At 52.5% G+C, this 21,700-nt stretch overlaps 1 protein-coding gene across 2 annotated transcripts in view; it reads left to right on the top strand.

The window, feature by feature from the left end:
* Csnk1g2 (casein kinase 1 gamma 2) overlaps window positions 1-17,919 on the top strand; it is a 31,492-nt gene extending 13,573 nt beyond the window's left edge. Inside the window, exons 2-12 of one of the 2 annotated variants that reach the window (XM_048341717.1) lie at window positions 9,154-9,594; window positions 15,164-15,204; window positions 15,295-15,364; window positions 15,449-15,597; window positions 15,682-15,916; window positions 15,999-16,084; window positions 16,168-16,252; window positions 16,352-16,500; window positions 17,095-17,178; window positions 17,262-17,368; window positions 17,473-17,919. In XM_048341717.1, coding sequence (XP_048197674.1) covers window positions 9,408-9,594; window positions 15,164-15,204; window positions 15,295-15,364; window positions 15,449-15,597; window positions 15,682-15,916; window positions 15,999-16,084; window positions 16,168-16,252; window positions 16,352-16,500; window positions 17,095-17,178; window positions 17,262-17,368; window positions 17,473-17,527 — 1,248 coding nt within the window. In that variant the 5' untranslated portion in view covers window positions 9,154-9,407 and the 3' untranslated portion in view covers window positions 17,528-17,919. Of the gene's footprint in view, window positions 1-9,153; window positions 9,595-15,163; window positions 15,205-15,294; window positions 15,598-15,681; window positions 15,917-15,998; window positions 16,085-16,167; window positions 16,253-16,351; window positions 16,501-17,094; window positions 17,179-17,261; window positions 17,369-17,472 lie in introns of both variants that reach the window. The other variant, XM_048341716.1, reaches the window with a different exon arrangement.
* Window positions 17,920-21,700: the final 3,781 nt, after the last annotated feature.

Genomic DNA, 21,700 nt, shown 5'->3' with positions numbered 1-21,700 from the left:
AGAGTGTTTTTGCCTTGAGCAAAAAGAATCTAGGGACAGTGCTCAAGCCCTGAGTCCAAGCCCCAGGACTGGCGCAAAAAAATAAAGCATGTAAAAAAAAAAAAACAATATAAAATTCACTCAAGCACAGTCACGTGCCTGAGTCCAGATGAAGAATTATATCCCAGAAGCTCCTCAGATGGCACTGTGTACTTGCCTCTGGCAGCCACCAACTGGGTAGGTCCTTGCACATGTGCCTTTTTCAGGAGTCACAGAACAGGTCACAGGAGATTGTGTCCAACAACTTGCTGAACACATCTTGCTTGAACACCTGCCTGTTGTGCAGGCCTGTGGTTCCTTTGTCTCTACACTGCTGTGTCTCTGTCACCACAGCAGCTACGTGACTTTGAAGAGAGCCAGCAAGTGTACAGGTTGTTTGTATATAGTATTGGTTGCCCTGCCTCTCTGAATGCTGACCTGTGTTGCTGCAGTTTGTTTTGGCTCTGGGTGGCAACAAATTCAGAATCTCTGAAGGGGTGTGAGCCCCTTTCACAGGATGTAAAAATCAAGGTTTCTGTTGGTGGTGGTGGTGGTGGTTGTGAGGCTTGAACTCAGGACCTGGTCCCTGTCCCTGAGCTCTTTTTTTGTTGGTGGTGGTGATTGTAGGGCTTGAACTCAGGACCTGAGCTGCTGTACCTAAGCCTCTTTTTGCTCAAGGCTAATGCTTTACCTTCTACCACTTCAGCTACACTACCACTTCCAGTTTTTGAGTGGTTTATTGGAGATAAGAGTCTCACAAGGACTTGAACCAATCCTCAGATTTCCCTGAGCTCTTTTGCTCAAAGCTAGCACTCTACCACTTTGAGCCATAGCTTCACTTCCAGGTCTTGGGAGGTTAACTGGAGATAAGTCTCACAGGAGCAGATGCTGGTGGCTCATGCCTGTAATCATAGCTACTCAGGAGGCTGAGATCTGAGGATCTCAGTTCAAAGCCAGCCCAGGCAGAAAAGTCCCTGTGAGACTCATCCATTTAATCACTGAAAAACAGGAAGTAGCACTGTGGTTAAAGTGGTAGAGTGTTAGCCTTGAGTAAAAAGAGCTAAGGGACAGCACCTAGAACCTGAGTTCAAGTCTCACAACCAGCAAAAAATAAAATAAAGGCTGGAATATGGCCTAGTGGCAAGAGCGCTTGCCTCATATACATGAAGCCCTGGGTTCGATTCCCCAGCACCACATATACAGAAAATGGCCAGAAGTGGCGCTGTGGCTCAAGTGGCAGAGTGCTAGCCTTGAGCAAAAAGAAGCCAGGGATAGGCTCAGGCCCTAAGTCTAAGGCCCAGGACTGGCAAGCAAGCAAGCAATAAATAATAAAATAAAATAAAATAAAAAGTCTCATGGGGACTTTTCTGCCCAGGTTGACATCAAGCCATGATCCTCAAGATCTCAGCCTTCTGAGTAGGATTGTAGGCATGAGCCACTGGCACCCAACAAAGTGTCAGGGTTTTCTCCTAGGACCCCCATGTTTGTCCTCATATCTTCCAGGCCTGCCCCTCTGGGCTGTGGCCATTTCTTAGTGTATTGTCAATGAACAGAAGCCTATCTTAGCTTGTGTTTTATCTGGAATTTCACAAATCACTGCTCTGTGAAGGGACAGTTAGTTCCTCAGACCCAGCAGATCTCTGGTTCCTTGTTCCATGTACAAATCAGTGTATTGGCCCCTAAACTCCTATGGTGCTGGCTGGTGATGTTCTGCCTCCCGGGGCTTGTTTTCTCTTGTCTCCGATTTTTTTCCATAGAATTCAGTTTGTGTTTCTTTATCCAAAGTTGTTTTCAAGAGAGTCTTGATCTAGAATGTAAGTTTTGGTCTAAAGCACATTTAAATTAACCAATATAGCAGGCCTGGGGTAGGCTCTTACTGCCTGTCTAGGGCCTGAGCACAAGCATGGAGCATTCATGGTTGCCTGGGGACTCTGATCTCTGACTATCATGGACCTCTCCTGCCTTCTTTTGTGTGGTATGAGTTGCCTTTTTTTTTTGGTTCTGATACTGAGGCTTGACCTCAAGGCTTCTTACTTGGCTTTTTTACTCACTGGGCACTCTGTCACTGAAGCCATGCTTTCACTTGCGTTTTGTTGTGGAGGCAGAATCCACAGATTTGCCTATCTGGGCTGGCTTTGAACCTTGATTCTCAGATCTCAACCTCTTGAGCAACTAGGATTGCAAGTATGAGTTACTGGGCACCCAACAGGAGTTGCTGTCAGTGCTTATGACAGTGTGTACCTCACGCATGGCCCTCAGGAGATATGCAACTCCCTGATCTCTATGTCTTCACAAGGTAGCTGACTGGTCCCCACAGTGTAGCCCAGGACTTCTTACCGTGCCAGGAAGGAATCTGTCCTCCTTTCATGAAGAAAGGGGCTGGTTTAGCTTCCTGACTGCAGAGTTTGATCTGCCCATTCTTTCTCTCTACTTCTCTCTCAAGAGAATTCTCTGGCCAGGTGCCGGTGGCTCAAGCATGTAATCTTAGCAACTCAGGAGGCTGAGATGTGAGGATCGTTGTTCAAAGCCAGCCCAGGCAGGAAAGTCTGTGAGATTCTTATCTCTAGTTAGCCACCAGAAAGCTGGAAGTGGTGCTGTGACTCGAGTGGTAGAGTGCTAGCCTTGAGCTGAAGACCTCAGGGACAGTGCCCAGGCTCAGAGTTCAAGCCCTATGACTGACCAAAAAAAGGGGGGTGGGAGAGAGAATTCTCTGGGCCACTGCAGAGAATGACTCTCTTCCCCAAAGGGAATAGGGGTAAGTACCATGTCCTACACTGAGTATGTGGTATCTTCTGAACCTTGGCTCTTAACCAAGCTCAGAGTCCATGATAGATGTCCCTCCCAACTAATTGCTGAGTCAGATCAGACATCCTAGCTCAAGCGCCAGCTCCTGAACTAGTCCCTTGAGATACCTGTCACCAGACCCCTCAAGCTTCCATAATCATGTCTGTTGTAAAGGACATAAACCCAGAAACAGACTCAGTCTGGTCAGGAATGGAGTTGCATAAGCCTGAGCTCATTTGTGGCCAGGGATTCAAGAATCACAAAGTTCTGACATGAAAGCTAGCATGGAGAGCAGTTGCTTTTAGGCCATGTCAAAAATCTCTTAACTTCTGAGCCACAGCTTCCTACTTGGTATTAAAACTACCTGTTCTACTTACCTCACAAGCTTATGAGGATAAAGTAACATTAAACTGTCTCAAAGTGAAAAAAAAAGTTCCTATCAGAAACACCCAAAGGTTATAAATAGACTCAGTGGTAGGCAGGGTCAGAGTCCAGATGTACAGTTGTATCACTTCTGGCTTGTATCACCCTTCTGGCTGGACCTGCTCACCCTTCGCATCTCTCTATATGTGCCCCTTGAGGTGGTCCACCATTCCACCAGGTATCCTGTGGGTCCTCTGCAGGCTGTAATGGCTTCATGCCCCAAACAGTCTCCCCTGGTCGTGTGGATACTGGGTACAAGGAGATGTTAGCATGTTAGCCTGGGAGGGTGGGGGGAAAGGGAGATACGCATTCCTGTGTGTGTCTGTATATCTGTGTGTGCTCTCTGATGGGGGAGGCCTACTAGTAAATAGCCTCTGAGTGTGCATCTCAGGACAGGCATGCGTACCTCAATGACCCGCCCTGTGAAATGCAGAGGTTTTCTGAAGAAGGCACACTTTTGTGCTGAGCTGCTCTGTGTGTCAGGGTATGTCCATGTGGGCTGCACTGGGCTGGTTGCCAAACCTCTGGTTTTAGTCTGTGACAGCGTTCACTAAGTACAGGTGTTCCTGGCAGAAATTAGGACATTCCCTCCCCAGCTGCATTGCAGAGGCTCCTGTGCTTAGGTCAGGCACCATCTCATTCTCATGAGACTCCTTAGTGCAGGGCCCTTCTTATGGTTCCAGGCTCCTGGGTGTCACCTGGGCCTATTCTCCACTTCTGTGCTGGTGGCAGTAGATGCCACTTCCCAGATGTACAGATGGGGACAGCCCTGGCCATGGCTAGCTCAGCACTGTCAAAGGAGCTGGTCCAACTTGTGGCCTCACTGGGTGGGGAGTGTGGTGTGACTGGAGGCAGCAGGACCTGAGCTGGCTCAGCCTGAAGATGGTGTCTGTGCACTCTTAGGCAGGGTGGCTGGCTTCAGGTGTGTCCTGTGGGGCTATGGTGTGCAGAACAGCCTCTGAGCCTGGTTATTATCTTTTTTCTTCCTCACAAAGGCCCGCTGGGCATTCCAGCAGGGGCCCAGCACTAGCTAGTGACACACACAGGTGCTGTTGCATCCTGTCTCCCAGCTCCCTACCACAGTGTATCCCATAATGCCAAGGCCCTGGGCTCCAGAGAGGATGAGCTCCAGAGGAGCAAAGGAGGCTCCTATTTCCTGGATACATGGGAGGGCACTACTGATGGTGTACAGAGGTCCTCAGAGTACCCAGGGAGGAGGTTGATGTTTAGCCATTGGCTGCCTGAGGTTCCTTTCTTCTTGAGCAGCAGGAAGAGAGAGTCACATTTCTAGGAAACTGACAGGCAGGGATGTCATGTGCTCAGTGTTCACTCACCTGCGACCGCACTTCCCACCACTTCCCTGTGCCCAGTGCCAGCCAGCACAGGGCTGGCTGCCTGCTGCAGTTCAGGCAAGGAAATACAAACCTTAACTTGGTACAGCAGCCTCTTCCACCCACCAGATGGCTGTGAGCAAAGGAATGCTGGGGAGGAGTAGAGACCTCGAGCCCTTAGCTATTGAGGGGATGTGAGGTGGTGGATCTTCTGTGGAAAGCAGACCAACGAGTGGCCTTTTGTGTCTTGTTCTCGCCCTGACAGTCCTCAGGGTTCCTCCATGTTGTAGCATGTGTCAGAACTTCACTGCTATCCATGGCTCAGTGATACTCCAGTGTGGGAAACCACACTGTGTCCACTCATCCATCACCTTTCAGCTACTGTGCACATTCATGTGCATGTTTCTGTGTACCTCTGTTCAGTTCTCAGGTCCTTAGCTAGGGGGGTATTCCGATCACTTGACACTACAGCCTCTGGATTTGCCTGTTGTGGATGTTTCCAAAGACAGAACATAAAATGGTTTGTACAGATCTTTGGCCCCTGGTTAACAAATAATAGTGAAATATATGATACTCCGTTGGAATGTCTTTTGTGTGTATGTGTGGCAATCCTGGAGCTTGAACTCAGGGCCTGGGCACTGTCCCTGAACTTTGGCTGCAAATTAGCACTCTACCACTTGAGCCATGGTACCACTTCAGGCCATTTCTTAGTAATTTATTGGATATGAGTCTCACAGACTTTCCTGCCCCTGCTTCGATCCTCAGATCTCAGCTTCCTGAGTAGCAAGGATTACAGATGTGAGACACCAGTGCTCAACTCCATTGATTCTCTAGTTGATTTTTACCAAGTCCTTGTATTGGTGTCTGACCCTTCGCTGGTTCTTATGAAACTGCAATACCACATACTGGTTTGTCTGCTTCTCTGTGAAAGGAGGAAGACAGGATGAAACAGTTTCCATATGATGCTGGGCCTTTAAATTCAGGGCCTCCTGTTTCCTAGGCAGGCCATTTACCACTTAAGATATCAGCGTTAGTTTTTGGGGTAGTCTCATTTTTCCTGGGAGTAGTTCTTAGACCATTGTTTTACTACTAAAGGCTTCCCATATAGCTGAGATATGATAGGCATGCATAGCCTTTTATTGTTTGACACAGTCTTGCCAACTTCCTAGGATGGCTTCGAATTGATCTTTCCCATTTCTGTCTCCCAAGTAGGTAGGATTACAGATGTGACCCACCATACCATGTAGGGGAAACACTTTTGAATTGCTCTTGCTCTATGTAATGACTCCTGTGTCATTTGTCGCTGAGGTAGGTCAGAAGTACCCTTGGTTCCTCTGAGGCCAAGAAGCCATGGAATTGTGGGAAGTAGAATTGCTTCTTATGAGGCCTTCCTCCTATGCTAGAGATGCCCACAGCCTCAGACCACAAATGAGAACAAAGTGCAGTAAGAGGTGTGCACTCTGAGTCTCCATGGCCTTTGTTTCTGATGCAGCTCATGTAGGTTTACGTACCGTGATTTCCAGTAGTGGCTTCCAGACAGCTCGCTCCCTCATCGGCATCCCTGAAGGACAGACAGAGTGGCTGGCGTGGCCTCCCTGATGCGTGAAGGCGAGGGCTGATGTCTGCTCTTTGTGCCTGGCTGCCCCACCAGAGGGAGTGGTCAGTTTCCTGGTTGGGGACAGGAAACCACAAGAAAAAGTTCTGGACAGGCGGGCAAGCTGTGACAGGAATGGGGTGAGCCAGGCTCAGGCTACTGAGATTATTGGGAGGGGGGCCTCCTAGATGGGGCGGGACATCCTGGGAGGTGTCCACCTTATCCCTGGGTTTCAAACCTTAGAAGCTGGGCTGGGGATATGGCCTAGTGGCAAATAGTGCTTGCCTCACAAACCTTGGGAGCTGCAGTGAAGGTGGTTATGCCCAGCCTTGGAACCCTGGGTGTAGGCTGCTCCCTGATTCCCTTGGAGGGAGTGCCCTCATGACCCATCCTGAGCTGTGGAGCCCACTCATGGCGTGTACCTTCTGCGATCCAGGCCAGACAAGAGTCCAGTGTTTGTCACCCTACAGATGCAACCCCAGCCCTGTTCTCTCAGCTGCAAGTGGCCCTGCCTCCCCCAGGGGCCTAGTGACAATCTTGTTATCCCTTCTGCCATTGGTGATGGTCCTTGTGCACAGGCCAGAGCTCTGCTGCCATGCAAGATAGCGATGGCCAGAAGGAGGGCCACCAGCCATGTCTAAACGGGCCAGTATTGCAGGCAACTGCCCTCCTTCCCCCTGGCCAGGGAATTCTCAGCAGCATGGCCTCACTACTGCCAGGGCTAGGGGACAGTGGATCACCAGGAAAGTGCTCAGCAGTTGGCCAGGACCAGAGATCCCAGTGGCTGTTTTAGTTGTTTGTTTTGTTTGTTTGTTGCCAGTCCTGGGGCTTGAACTCAGGGCCTGAGCACTGTCCCTGAGCTTCTTTTGCTCAAGACTAGCATTCTACCACGTGAGCCACAGCACCATTTCCGACTTTTTCTGTGTATGTGGTACTGAGGAATCAAACAAAGGGCTTCATGCATGCTAGGCAAGCACTCTACCGCTAAGCCACATTCCCAGCCCATTATAGTTATTGTTGGGGCAAGAGCTGATATGGGCCACTGGCTGGCATTGCATAGAGCTATCGGCATTTGTGCCGCTGAGTAGCAACATGCTTGATTGGGAGTGTGGGTGTAAGTTTGCCATGCCAGGTGCTCTACCACCTGTGATCCAGTCTCCTTTCAGCTGTGGCTCTAGCGGGTGGACTAATGGAGGGCATTCCAGCAGGTGTTCCCAAGATCCAGGCACTGCCTTTGGCCTGGTTCCCAGAGGACCATGCCCTATGGCCTTCTTCCACCCTGGGGAGGATCTGGGGAGTGCCCTGGCTGGAGCAGGTACAGGGGCCAGGTCCCCCTTTGCCCGCCCTTGTTCTGAAGAGATGGTGAAGCCTGTAGATGGGGACAGTTCAGTGGTCCTGGCTCCAGACGGACCTGTCGAGCTACAATTCCCAGACCTCCCTCTCTGTGTCCCCACATTCATGTAGCTCTATCATGTCTGGCCATATCAACCCCATTTGTGGTTGTCAGCCTTGGGTCCACTTGCAGCTGACCAGCCCCTCCAGCAGGTATGTTGAATGGTGTGGGCAACGCAGATGGAGGCTTGGGCACAGTAGAGTAGAGATGGCATTGTTCTTCTGGGATTTGGCAGCTATAGAAGTTGTATCATCCTAGGCAAGGCCTTTGGCTGCCTGCTTGTTTTAAAAGGATCCCCAGGAGGGAAGTTTGGGGCACTTCACTCTGGGGTCTGTGTGGAGCCTTTCTTGATCATGCCTGGTAAGAATGCTGCTAGCTTGAAACTGGCAGGACATGAGGCTGATAATGGTCTTCTGTTACAGACACTCACTGCTCACTTTGCTTAGTAAGAGCCTTTGATGTCCTTGGTCTCCATTCCTCTTCACTGTTTACCGTTGCTCAGGGGGCTGTGTCCTGTGATGCATGAGGCTTAGTGCTGGGTGGGGCCGCAAGCAGGATGACCCCATAGGTGTCAGTGTGGCAGGCCCCCTTGCCAGCTCTGTTGCCACCCAGTTCATAGCTGCAAAGCCTGAAGGAGCAGGTGGATTTGACTTGTGGGTTTTTTGGTTTTTTTCTTTTGTTGTTTGTTTGTTTTTGCCAGTCCTGGGCTTGGACTCAGGGCCTGAGCACTGTCTCTGGCTGCTTTTTGCTCAAGGCTAGCACTCTGCCTCTCGGGCCACACCACCGCTTCTGACTTTTTCTATTTATATGGTGCTGAGGAATCGAACCCAGGGCTTCATGCATGCTAGTCAAGCACTCTCCCACAAAGCCACATTCCCAGCCCTGTTTTCTCCTTTCTGTGCCATCTGAGCCTGTTTTTCAGTGTGTAGCCAGGCCAGCTGCCGTGCCACTCTGCACAGCACTTGTCTGGGCTTCCCACCATGATCTGTGGAGAAGCCATGATCTGGGCTACACGGCTATAGCTCCCTGCGTCCACAGCCTCCCCTCCTGTATCAGTGCTCTTCCTGGAATGGAGAGGCAATAGGGGTCTCTCTGAGGTCAGGTGCAGAGACTCCTGTCCCCATCATGGGTCTGTCTGATCTGTCGTCTGTCACCCTCCCCTTTCTCACAGCGACCCTTCGAGTAGAGATGGAGACCAGCAGACAGGCTCTCTGAGTTTGGGGCCTCTGCTGCTTGAGGACCTTCCTATTCTCTTGGCCACTTGGTCTAAGCTACCTTCCCCATCCCCATCTTCCTCCTGGGAAGTCCATGAGCCAGAGGTCACAGCCTTCACTCTGTTCTCTGACCTCTTCTGTTAGTGATGGAGTTGGGGTGCGGGGAGGGGGATGTGCCCCTCACGTAAGATCTGGGGCAGGATTGTTGCCTGTCTCAGACCTCCAGAGATGTTTCTGGAAACAGCCCCCTAGGAGACAGTCCAGGTGCTATGCTTGGTTAACCTGCTCACCCAGTTTCACCCCACAGGGAGCCATGGTGCTCTGTGATGTCCTCACAAGCCTTTTGACCTGTCTTTCTCTCTCTTTCTCTCTCTCTCTCTCTCTTTATCTCTGCAGCTGGGTACCACAAGATTTGAGGCTGTGGGACCTGTCAGCAGAATGTCTCCTCTCTCTCCAAGCAAGCCTGAGGCCACCAAGATGAGCACTGCGGCTGAGCCCACGAGCGTGGCTGCGTGTCACTAGCTGGGAGCCGCAAGGCCACCCACAGCTGGTGTGATGGTGTATTAGCGCAGAGTGGTGACCTCAGGTTTCGCAGACTCGGGATTGCACAGAGCAGAGTCACCGTGGAGAGGCCAGGGTACCACAAACTTATGGATTTTGACAAGAAAGGAGGGAAAGGGGAGTTGGAGGAGGGCCAGAGAATGTCCAAGACCGGCGGGGGCCGGAGCAGCCATGGCGTCCGGAGCTCGGGGACCAGCTCAGGGGTCCTAATGGTGGGCCCCAACTTCCGAGTTGGCAAGAAGATAGGCTGTGGCAACTTCGGGGAGCTTCGCCTAGGTAAGCCCCCCATTTGTGCAATGGCAAGGAGAGCTGGGGAGGTCTTTGCTGACAGACTGGGCTGGTAGGGCTGTCTCCCACCACTAGTAGATATCCATGGAACTGTCATTAGTGAAGTTCTGGGGAGAGCCCTGCCCTAGCCCCTCCTGAGACCTTCCGTGAGAAGCAGAGCAGACAGAAGCAACACACAGCTGATGGGGAAAGGCTGACTGCTCATTTACAGTAGTTACTCCTTCCCCCTGAGTTCTAAGCTGGACAAAACCTGGCATAGCTTGCAGGCCCATCTGGAGGCAACTGAGTGAGCCCTGGTCATCTTTAGCCACTACTGCCACAGTGTGTACCCCTTTTTGTTGGCACACAATACTTGGTCCACCCAGCTCCTGGGGCATATGGTGGGGTGGGCACACCTGTACAGACAGGGCCCTAGGACAGAATATCTCCTTAGCAAAGAGGGCCTGCCTGCAGGGGGCCTTACTAGTCAGCATGTCAGCCTTTGAGGAGTTCTCTTTTTTTTTTTTGCCAGTCCTGGGGCTTGAACTCAGGGCCTGAGCTCTGTCCCTGGCTTCTTTTTGCTCAAGGCTAGCACTCTACCACTTGAGCTATAGCACCACTTCTGGCTTTTTCTATATATGTGGTGCTGTGGAATCGAACCCAGGGCTTCATGTATATGAAGCAAGCACTCTACCACTAGGCCGTATTCCCAGTCCGCCCCCTCACTTTTTTTTTTTTTTTCAGTTGTAGTGCTTGAACTCTGTTCCTGAGCTTTTCAGCTCAAGGCTAACACTCTACCACTTGTGCCACAGCACCTATTCTGGTTTTCTAGTAATTAATTGGAGATAAGCGTCTCACAGACATTCCTGCCTGGGCTGGCTTTGAACCGTGATTTTCAGATCTCAGCCTCATGAGTAGCTAGAATTACAGGCGTGAGCCACTGGCGCCCACCTAGGAGCTCAAACCAGCTCAGACCCAGTCTCTCTGGTTAGACATCCTCGCAAGGCTTTTGTCCCCAGAAGCTGCTGGACTCCCGGCCATGCCAGACCCCTGATCCTTTCAGATGGTATGGGATCCCAGGCCCCGGGCAGCTGCTACTGTCACTAGGGTTGGTAAGGGCCTGAGTGCACAAGCTTATCCCCATCAGTGCCTGACAGTGCAAGTCTGGGTCCCAGAGTAGGGACCGGCCTCGTGTGCGTGCTCCATGCCAGAAAGTACCACATTCAGTTTGACACCCAGCCTCCACCTGGGGTGGTCAGGTGAGAGCGGTGGAAGCCCAGGGAAGGTCCACACTCCCGGGCAGCAGCCACACTGGAGTCCCACTCGCCCGTTTCCATACCTGTAAATGGAGTGGCGACACTTCCTCTTTTGAAGGGCTGGTATGAGGATTATGGCAGTTGATTAGTGTGACACGCACATGGCAAGCTCTGAGAAGTTTGGGGTGTCTGGCTTAATGGCCCCTTCTTGTCCCAGGATGTATGTGATTCTCTGTAAGGCCTCTTCTCAGAGGCTTTACTCAGTGTCCCCATCAGGCCATCTTGAGACTCTGTCCTGAGCCTGTATGGTCTTTTGCTGAGGTCCTAGACCTCCATCTCAGTACACAGGGTCTCTCCTACCACCCTGTTCACAGAGCCTCCTCCCTGCAGCCTTAGAAAACCCCAGCTTCTGGTTTCTTAGCCAGAGATGGAGCCTCCCCTGTTGCTGCTTAGGACATGCACCTATGTTCACACACTAACACTTGTAGACAGGGAGATGCACAATGCAGACTCCCAAACACAAAGGCACTCACACACAGAACTCAGCCATGTGTGTGGCAGTATGTACATTGCACACATACAGACATGCACACAAGCTATGCAGACATAGACACACTTGCATGCAGTCAAATTTCCAGCACTGTCTCCTGGTAGCCTGGAGGGGGACCCTGTCGATCTTGGGGGTCACAGTTGGCCTGGGTCCCTGTGCTTGGGCAGTGGGAGCAGTAGCTAAATAGTACAGGTCCCATACAGCTGAGAGTCCACATGGGCTGTGTATGGCTTTCATTTTTGCAAGTTGTGTAAATTACAGCTCTTTCCAGCCTGGCCTCTGGCTGCATGTTCTCATGTCTCAGTCCTTGCTCACTGCATATTCCTGTGGAGTTGTCTGTCTATAGCATGTGCTATGCATTTATTTCTTCGTCTGCCTGCTAAAGGATGTTCTGCTGTTTCTGTTTGGGTGTCCTTCTGAGGACATCAGCAGTTTGGGGAGGTGTTCTTGGGTTCTGGAACTCTAGTATCTTCTCGTCAGTGTAAATCCAGAATCCTCTACTGGCTGCCAGCCCCTGCCCACGCTGCTCTCGGTCAGCCCTGCATGGCCATCAGTGCTGCAGAGGCTCTTGAGCCCCTGAGCCGCCCAGGTCTGCAGTGCACAAAGACCTATGTGTGGGTTTTACTTGAACCCAAGCTCTCTTCCAGGGACCCAGCTCTCTGGCAGATCTTAGGCAGTCAGAATATAGGAGCTGGGTCGGTATAAGGTTTCTTCAACAAAGCACAGTAAAAAAAAAAAAAAAAAATCACCATAAAACAAGATTGAAAGTTGGAAGAATGTGGCTTAGCGGTAGAGTGCTTGCCTAGCATTCATGAAGCCCTGGGTTCGATTCCACAGCACCACCATACACAGAAAAAGCCAGAAGTGGCTCAAGTAGTAGAGCATTTGCCTTGAGCAAAAGAAGCTCAGAAACAGTGCCCAGGCCCTGAGTTCAAGCTTCAGGACTGGCAAAAAGAAAAAAATAAATAAGCAAGATTGACCTGGTGAGGTGTCATCACTTCTGGAAATGGCTGCTTATGAGACAGTGGAGGGAGGTTAGCGTGAGTGGTTCCAGATGGTGAGACAGATGTTCACAGAGCATCTTCCCAGAGTACATAGAAATAATGGTCCAATGAAAAGTGGGTAAAATATGTGAACAGACACACTCTGAAAGAGGACTGACGAGGTGGCAGCTCTTCAGAGAATGGCCCATTGTGGACTTACTGCACTGCATACCACTCATAAGAGTTGCAGCCTAGAAGCAACCTGACATCTGCTGAGGCTGAGTAGGAGATGAGATGAGAGCTCTTCAGATCACTGCAGCAGGAGGCGGGAACAGCTTACACGCAGCACTCAGCCTTGTCATCCTGTGGTGGCCGCCTTCTTGGGACTTCTTCAGCGTCATCAAGTGCCCTGTCTGGCGGGGTGGGATAAGTGGGGTATTGTTGCTGGGGGGTGGAGGCATTTCTTTGTGAGCTCGCCTCTAAAGGGAACGAGGACCAGAACTAGAAGCTGAACCTGATCACAGGTGGCACCAGTGGCAGGGGTGCTGTGGACTTGGAACTGTCTCTATAAGTAAGGCACCCCAGCCGTGTGTTGGGCTGTTTCCCACTTACAAGCTAGCTAGCTTACTTGGAAGTCTGAGATGAATAAATCACAGTTCAGAACAGACCAGCCCTGGCAGAAAAAGTCCATGCGATTTCCCTCAGTGAGGAGATGCCTGGAGTAGCAGATGGTGGCTCGGGGGTGCACCTGGATGAAAAGTGAGACCCTGTCCTGAGAAGAACCAGCAGAAAAAGCAAAAGAAAAAACTGGGTAGGAAATGTGGTAAAGTGCCAGCCTAGCAAGTATGAGGCTCTGAGGTCAAACTCTAACCACCCAAAAAGTAGATACTGAGCAGTGGTGACTTACCCAAACCCTAGCAGTTCATGAGGCTGAGATGTGAGGATTGCAGTTTAAAGCTAGTCAGGGCAGGAAAGGCCGGGAACCTTTTTTTTGTTGTTTTGGGTTTTTTTTGCCAGTCCTGGGGCTTGGACTCAGGTCCTAACCACTGTCCTTGGCTTCTTTTTGTGCAAGGCTAGCACTCTGCCACTTGAGCCACAGCGCCACTTCTGGCTTTTCCTATATATGTGGTGCTGAGGAATCGAACCCAGGGCTTCATGTAGATGAGGCAAGCACTTTTTGCTACTAGGCCATATTCCCAGCCCTCGTGAAACTCTTAACTCCAATAAACTACCCACAAAGCTGCAAGTGAAGTTGTGGCTCAAGTGGTAGACCTTTTAGGGACAGATGGCACCCAAGACCCTGAGTTCAAGCTCCAGGGCCAGCACCAGAAAACAAAAAAAAACAAACAGTGAGGGCTGGGGATATGGCCTAGTGGCAAGAGTGCTTGCCTCTTATACATGAAGCCGTGGGTTTAATTTCCCAGCACCACATATACAGAAAAGGGCCAGAAGTGGCGCTGTGGCTCAAGTGGTAGAGTGCTAGCCTTGAGCATAAAGAAGCCAGGGACAGTGCTCAGGCCCTGAGTCCAAGTCCCAGGACTGGCCAAAAAAAAAATCCCACCAAAAAACAGAGTGAAGCTGTGGCTCAAGTAGTAAGAGTGCCAGCCTTACATAAAAGAAAGTGAAAAATGTGAGGCCTGCAGCACAAAAACAAACAAAAATGCCCACAACAAATCCTAAGAGATGGCAGGCCAGTGTGGCAGGTTCCCTGTCTTGTCTTGGGGCAAGCAGGCAGGCAGTTCCTGCACAGAACTACTGCTAAGCATTCTGTATATTAGCAATTGACAGAGGCAGAGCCACCCAGGGAGCAGGCCAGAGGGCAGTGGCACAGCTTACTGGCTCACAGAGGAGCCGTTGCTGTGTTCTCAAGACCTCACCTTCTGCAGTGCTGCTACACACTTGATGAGATCCTACAGGCCATTTGAGGACACTAGTGACCTGCCTGGTGGCTGTGCTTGAAAACAGAAGCACCTGAACAGCAAAGCAGCATTTAAGCCCAACGATACCAGAGAGAGCTATGGCAGTGTGTCCATGCAAGCTCATGGGAACATCAAGGACAAGCTGCAGCCTTGAGGCCTGTAGGGCTGAGATCATGGGGATCTCAGCTTCTGAATCGTTTTGATCCTCACAGCAGAGTCTCCATACCTGCTGTCTTCAGAGCCCCAGCTATTCTGCAGCAAAGACATAGAATTCCTTCCTGCAGCGGGTGGAAGACAGGAGGAAAGCAGCACAAGAAAGGCCCAGCTTTGGAATCCATCTGGGACAGAACTCTGAGGTGGTTCCGGGGCGGGCCGTCTATAGATACATATGAGATGTGCATAGTCTGTGAAGGCCCAAGGAGGCAGAGCGAGTATCAGCAAGGCCTCTTGAGCAAGAGGGACTTGCCGGGGTGAGGTGCCCTGGCCTAGCCCTGCCTTTTTCTCCCTTGGCACCAGGAGAGTAAGTAGCCACCAGTACCCAGGACTGAGCTGCTTGTTTTGTATACTAGTCCTGGGGCCTGAACTCAACTCAGACTCTGCCTGGGTGCTGTCCCTGATCTGTTTTTGCTCAAGGTTATACACTCTGACCACTTAAGCCACAGTTCTACTTCCTGCTTTCTTGGTGATTAAACGGTTTCACAGACTTTCCTGACCAGACTGGCTTCTGATTGCAGTCCTCAGATCTCAGCCTCCTGAGCAGCTAGGCTGACAGATGTGAGCCGGTGGTGCTGGTTTTGGCGAAGGCTGAGGGCAGGGCGGGCACAGGGGGCCAGGAGCCCTGTGGTCCTGATGTCCTCTCTGCTCCCACAGGAAAGAACCTCTATACAAACGAGTACGTGGCAATCAAGCTGGTGAGTGTGTTCTCCCGTATGGTTGGGGGAGGGGAGTCCATGGCCCCCATGGGGACCCTGGGGGGCTGGTAACTGACCCCTGTCTCCCAGGAGCCCATCAAGTCCCGGGCCCCGCAGCTGCACCTGGAGTACCGCTTCTACAAGCAGCTCAGCACTGCAGGTAAGGGGCATGTGTGGGAGCTGGCCTGGCCCTCCCTGCAGGGTGCCGGGCTGGCGCCCAGATGCTTCTGTGTTCTCCTTACAGAGGGAGTCCCTCAGGTCTACTACTTTGGCCCCTGCGGGAAGTACAACGCCATGGTGCTGGAGCTGCTGGGGCCCAGCCTGGAGGACCTGTTTGACCTGTGCGACCGCACCTTCACGCTGAAGACGGTGCTCATGATTGCCATCCAGCTGGTGCGGGCAAAGGGGAGGGTGCTGTGGGGGTTGGGGGGCATGACTGGGAGGTGCACTTGCGCTGAGGCCCCCTTCCCACCCAAGATCACACGCATGGAGTATGTGCACACCAAGAGCCTCATCTATCGAGACGTGAAGCCGGAGAACTTTCTGGTGGGGCGCCCGGGGACCAAGCGACAGCACTCCATCCACATCATCGACTTTGGGCTGGCCAAGGAGTACATCGACCCCGAGACCAAGAAGCACATCCCGTACCGCGAGCACAAGAGCCTGACGGGCACTGCGCGCTACATGAGCATCAACACGCACCTGGGCAAGGGTGAGCTCCACGGGAGCGCCCAGGGGTGAGGGGTGGCAGCCACAGGCTGCACTGAGCCTGCTGTTCCCACTCTTGCCCGCAGAGCAGAGCCGCCGCGACGACCTGGAGGCGCTGGGCCACATGTTCATGTACTTCCTGCGTGGCAGCCTGCCCTGGCAGGGACTCAAGGTGGGGTCCAGGACGAGGGCTGGGGAGGAGGCAGGAGCAGGAGGCTGAGCCGGGCAGTACTGACCCCACATGGTCTCCCGCAGGCCGACACGCTCAAAGAGCGGTACCAGAAGATCGGGGACACCAAGCGGGCCACGCCCATCGAGGTGCTGTGTGAGAGCTTCCCAGGTGAGGCCTGCCCGTCCCCATGGCACACCCCCCCACCCCCCGTCCATGCTGCCCCAGAGCCCAGCCAGGCCTCATGTCACCCCTGTGTGCCCTCTGCAGAGGAGATGGCCACGTACCTGCGCTACGTGCGCCGCCTGGACTTCTTTGAGAAGCCGGATTACGACTACCTGCGGAAGCTCTTCACTGACCTCTTTGACCGCAGTGGCTATGTGTTCGACTACGAGTATGACTGGGCAGGGAAGCCTCTGGTAGGTGGTGCCGGGCGCCCCAATAGTGGATGCGGTGGTATGCAGGAACCCCTGGGTAGGTTATGGGAGTGTGGTGGAAGCCCACTTGAAGGGGGTAGGTGTAGGTGGGGAGCTCCTGTAAGTAACAAGGGTAGGTGGGGTGCCCCCCTGGAAGCGGTAGAGGTATGTACTGATGTACCCTGTAGTGATAGGCAGAGGTGGGAGGTCCTCTTAGGGGAGGGGCATAGGTGGGGTGCTCCCACAGATGGTGAGGGGAAGTGGAGAGCCTGGTGGGTGATGGAGGTGGCTGGGTGGCCCATAGGTGGTTGGAGTAGGTAGAAAAGTCCCCACAGGTGAGATGATAGGGCAGGAGCCTCTGTAGGTGATGGGGTGCAGGTAAGAAGCTCCCATAGGTGATGGGGGCTGCAGAGGGGGGGTGCCTTGTAGATGATAGAAGTGGAGGGCACAAGTGATGGGGTAGGGGTGAGGAGCCACATGCCCCTGCGCAGTGAGCAGGGGGCAGGGAGGTGCGTATCCACAGGGCAGTAGGCCGGGAGCTTGATGGAGCAGTGGGAGCAGTGGCGCTTCTGACACTCTTGATGCCTCTTCCCACAGCCAACACCCATTGGCACCGTTCACACCGACCTTCCTGCCCAGTCCCAGCACCGGGACAAAGCCCAGCCACACAACAAAAACCAGGTGAGTGCTTGTCCTCGGGGACCCCCACGTCCACGGGAGGGGTGGGGGCTGGCATGCCTCCCTTAACTTCCCTGCCCACCTAGGCACTGAACTCTACCAATGGAGAGCTGAACGCAGATGACCCCACAGCCGGTCACTCCAACGCCCCCATCACAGCCCCCGCAGAGGTGGAGGTGGCTGATGACACCAAGTAAGGCTCGGGGGGTCTCAGGGGGTCTGGGGGGGGGGCTCTGGGCGGGTCTTGCAGCCGCAGCCCCTTTCTGCTGCCTACGCCCACCTCCTGCTCTTCCCCAGGTGCTGCTGCTTCTTCAAGAGGACGAAGAGAAAATCGTTGCAGCGGCACAAATGACCCAGGTGCCTGCAGTGCTATGACTTTCTCTGTGCAGCCCTGGGGCGCTTGTTCAGGACGCCTAGGGGCTCCATCCTCAGCGGCCCGGGGTCCAAGCCCAGCCAAAGCCAGGGCGCAAACTGTGGGACTCCAAGGGCCCAGAGCGGCCACAGGCCCCCACCCCCGGGACGTGGGGTCACTTCCTTCACGTAAGACTTTGGCTGAAATTTCTACACCCGTGTCTAGTCCTCCCCTCCGAGAGCATTAACTATTTAAAACAAGGATAAAAGGAACAAAGCAGAGGCCACCCTGCGCTCGCCCCTCCTGCCGCCCGTGCTCAAGTGCATAGCGTGGCCCCGGAGGCCCAGGCTGCCCACCCCCGTTAGCCTCATAAAGTCCAGCTTGTCTCCCTCTATCCAAAGGCCGTTTTCTCCAGGGGGGACAGGCCCAGCCTGGGAGAGGCTCTTGAGCCAACTCAACGGCTGCCCAGGAGGGTCTCAGGCATGGCTCCCGGGGTGAGGCCAGCCCTGGGCCTCCCCAAAACCAAAGGGGAAAGCGGGGTGGGGCCGCAGTGGCGGCCAAAGCCAGCCTCGCAACCAAAATGCTGCACCAAAGCTCGGCGCCCGGTGCGGCTGCCGCAGCCCAGCCCAGCCCTGTGGAGCCTCGCACCTGTCGGGCGGGGGCTTCTCCACACGTCTGCTCCGGAGGCTGCGCCCAGGTGCCCCAGACCCGGAGCGGGGCAGCCACCGTACTGCTGAGCACACGGGCCCTGGGTACCCCTGCTGCGCGGCAGGAGGCCGTGGCCCTGGAGGTGCCAGAGGAAAAAAAATCGCCTTAATGCCCCCACTCAGCCCTGCAGAGGGCAAGGGGCAGAGGGCAGCCAGTGTGGTGGGGTGCCCCTTCAGGTCCCCCAAATGGCCAGGGCAGAGGCATCTGGGCGTCCCTGGGGGCGGTGATCGTTCACACCTAATTCTTGCTTTACAAAGTGTACAGAAATGGCATTTACGTTTCTCTGATGCTTCCTTGAAGCCATAGAATTTAGGGGCTTTTTTAAAAAAAATAAATAAAAGAAAAACGAAACCACTCCCAAGTGTGGCATGTGGTGTTTCTAGATCCCAACCCAAGGCTGGCAGCTGCACTCGTGTCAGGGTGCCAAGGAGCTGTGGGGACCCAGGGCCGTGTCCAGCTGGGCCTTTGTGACTAGGAGCAGAATGCCAATGGGCAGTGGAGGCAGGTGAGGGTGGACTCCCCTCACTGCCTCCTCCGAAGAGCAGCAGGAGGCAGAAAGCCCTGGAGCCACACTTAAGGGAGCAGAGAGCAGACCTTTGGCTGGGCGGCAACTCCTGCAAAGCCTGTGGCCATAGCGCTCCTTGCCTGAGGACCAGGCCAATCCTCCTGTCCCTTCTCCAGGGCTTCTCCCAGCAGCTGGACAGGAAGGGGAGGCCCAACAAAAGCACTGCCCAGTTTAGAAGCAAGCAGAGGGTTGCTTCCCAAGTGCTAGGTGCATTTCAGCTTCCCACAGGGCATGTTCGTAGTGGGGCAGGGAGGTTCTCCCTCCAAGCCTCTGGGAAGCCCAAGGATAGACAGCCAGGCTCCAGGATGGAAGAGCTGACCTGAGTCAGCAACGCAGGAGGACAGAACAGTCTATTGAATTCAAGAAGGAAAAGCAGGAAAAATGGAAACTTCTTCATCTTGTGGACAAAACCAGGGCATCTTGCATTTCTACACTCTGCTACTGAGCTGCGACTCCCCACAGGAAAAAGGGTTTTTTTTTTTTAATTATTTTAAAAAATAATACACACTAGCTGCACGGGGGCAAGTGTTCATTGTGACATTTCCACACATGCATACATGCCCCCCATCACTTTCCTTACCTTCTCCCTTCCTAAATAATTCCAGAGTGCTTGCCTAGCATGCATGAAGCCCTGAGTTTGATTCCTTGGGATAAGCAGAAAAGGCTGGAAGTGGTGCTGTGGCTCAAGTGGTAGAGTGCTAGCCTTAAGCAAAAGAAGCTCAGTGGCAGCACCCAGGCCCTGAGTTCAAGCCCCTGACTGGCAAAAAGAAAAAACTCCAGCAGGTTTCATTGTTCTGTTCTCACATATGCAAAGAAAATACTTCATCATTCATCCTGTCTGTTTGCCCACCCTTGTCCTGCTGCATCCCTTTCTTCCAACAGAGCTGGGTCCAAAAAAAGTTTTTAGAAATGAAGAATAAACTGCAGGTATGGGAGATTTCTATGAGATACTGAAAAGCAAAAGAGAACCGGAGACCTAAAAAGGTGAGATGGAAGCAGTTAAAACTCCAAACGCCAGTGCTGGTGCCTCACACCTATAATCCTACCTAGCTCCTCAGGAGGCTGAGATCTGCTGGGAACATGGCCTAGTGGTAGAGTGCTCACCTAGCATGCAGGAAGCCCTGGGTTCGATTCCTTAGTACCACAATACACAGAAAAAGCCATAAGTAGCACTGTGGCTCAAGTGGTAGAGTGCTAGCATTTACCAAGAAGAAGCCTGAGTTCAAGTCCCAGGACTGGCAAAAAAAATTAAAATAGTTTAAAGAAAACCCACCCAAAAACCAGAACAATGAGGCTGAGATCTGAAGGTTCCAGTGGAAGCCAGCCAGCATAGGCAAGAAAGTATGAGGCTCTGACATCCAGTTAACCACCAGAAAGCCAGAAGTAGTCGAGTGGAAGAGTGGTAGAATACTGCCCTTGAGCATAAAGCTCAGAGACAATGCCCAGGCCCTGAGATCAAGCCCCACAACCTACCAAAAAATAAAAAATCCAAAGCTATAATGAGGCTGAAGCAAGAAAATCACAGCCTGGATCACATATATGGTCTCAAAAAACAATGACCAAAACAAGAAACAGGTTCAGTCCCTAGTAGTTACTGGAGTGGTTTTCAACCCCTGAAAAAGAGTTGCACATGTCCAAGGGTGCTCCACGTGGTACAGGAATGAGGAGTGCAGACACAATTCCATTTTAAATACCCCGTAGCCCCTTGTGCATTTATGCCACTAAAGGACAGCTGCAGTCAGGCAAAAGGAGGATTTGAACAGGTTATGAAATGTTGGATTGTATCTGTTTAGATTTTGTTTTGTTCTGGCCCTGGGGTTTGGACCTGGGGCCTCATTTATCAGGAAAGGTGCTTCCTGCTGAGCCACACCTCCAGCCCTTTTCTTGTGTGCACTGGCCCCAGGGCTTGAATTCAGGGCCTGAGTACTACCCCTAAGCTTTTTTAAGACTAGTGCTCTACCACTTGAGCCACAGCTCCACTTCAGGGGTTTTTGATCATTAATTGGAGATAAATTTTGTGGACTTTCCAGCCTGGGGTGGGTTCAAGCTGTGATCCTCCAAATCGCAGATTCCTGAGTAGCCAGGTTTACAGGCTTTAGGCCACCAGTGCCAAGTTTGACCTTTCACTATTATTGTGGTCTTGGAATTGTGATCCCCTAGGGCCTCCCACTTGCTATCTAGATAAGTACCTGATCCTTTCTAGTTGAGAGAAGCGTTTTCTGCTTAGGGTTACCATTTCATTTTACTGCAATTCATGCCTGCATCCTGACAGGATCTGGCTTCTCAGGAAGATTCCAGACTGTGCTATCTTGCATCTCTGGCCTGCCCCCAGCCTCCTCATCCAGCCACTAAGGACAAGTCCCAGGAAGAAAACCTGACCAGGTTTTAGCTCCCTAGCTGCTGCTTTCCCTGCAACCTGCCCAGTGCTAGCTCAGCACCGCTCCAGGGCCATGCTTAGCACTGCGAGCCTCAGCTCCTAGGAGAGCGTGCTTTCTGTTCTCCAAGGCAGACCCTTCAGATCAGCCTCCACACCTTAGGTAAGTATGTGGTTTCTGTAGGGACCCTGATGCCCCTCCGTGCCCCACCCCCTGCTTAATTACTATTATTCTACCAGCTATTTATGGCTGGCCATGAACAGCCTTCATTCTGATTAGAAACTGAAGCCTTTTGTCACACTGAATGTCTGTACATCTGTGGTGATATTTTCTTTCCATAGTTTCATGTCTTCTGTTTCATTTTTGCATTTTTATTATTTCTCTTTGGGGTGCTGAATTTGCTGGGGGGGTTCCCCACTTTGTCCCCTCAAATTTACAATCACCTTGCATCAGCCTCCCCCAGTGCTAGGATTACAGGCCTGTGCCACCACTCCTAGCTTAATTTTCTGATTTCTTAAGATGCAA

The sequence above is a fragment of the Perognathus longimembris genome, chromosome 3 (genome assembly GCF_023159225.1).
Source record: "Perognathus longimembris pacificus isolate PPM17 chromosome 3, ASM2315922v1, whole genome shotgun sequence".
Taxonomy (NCBI): Eukaryota; Metazoa; Chordata; class Mammalia; order Rodentia; family Heteromyidae; genus Perognathus; species Perognathus longimembris.
The sequence above is the reverse complement of the archived record's forward strand: the minus strand, read 5'-3'. Positions and strand labels throughout refer to the sequence as shown.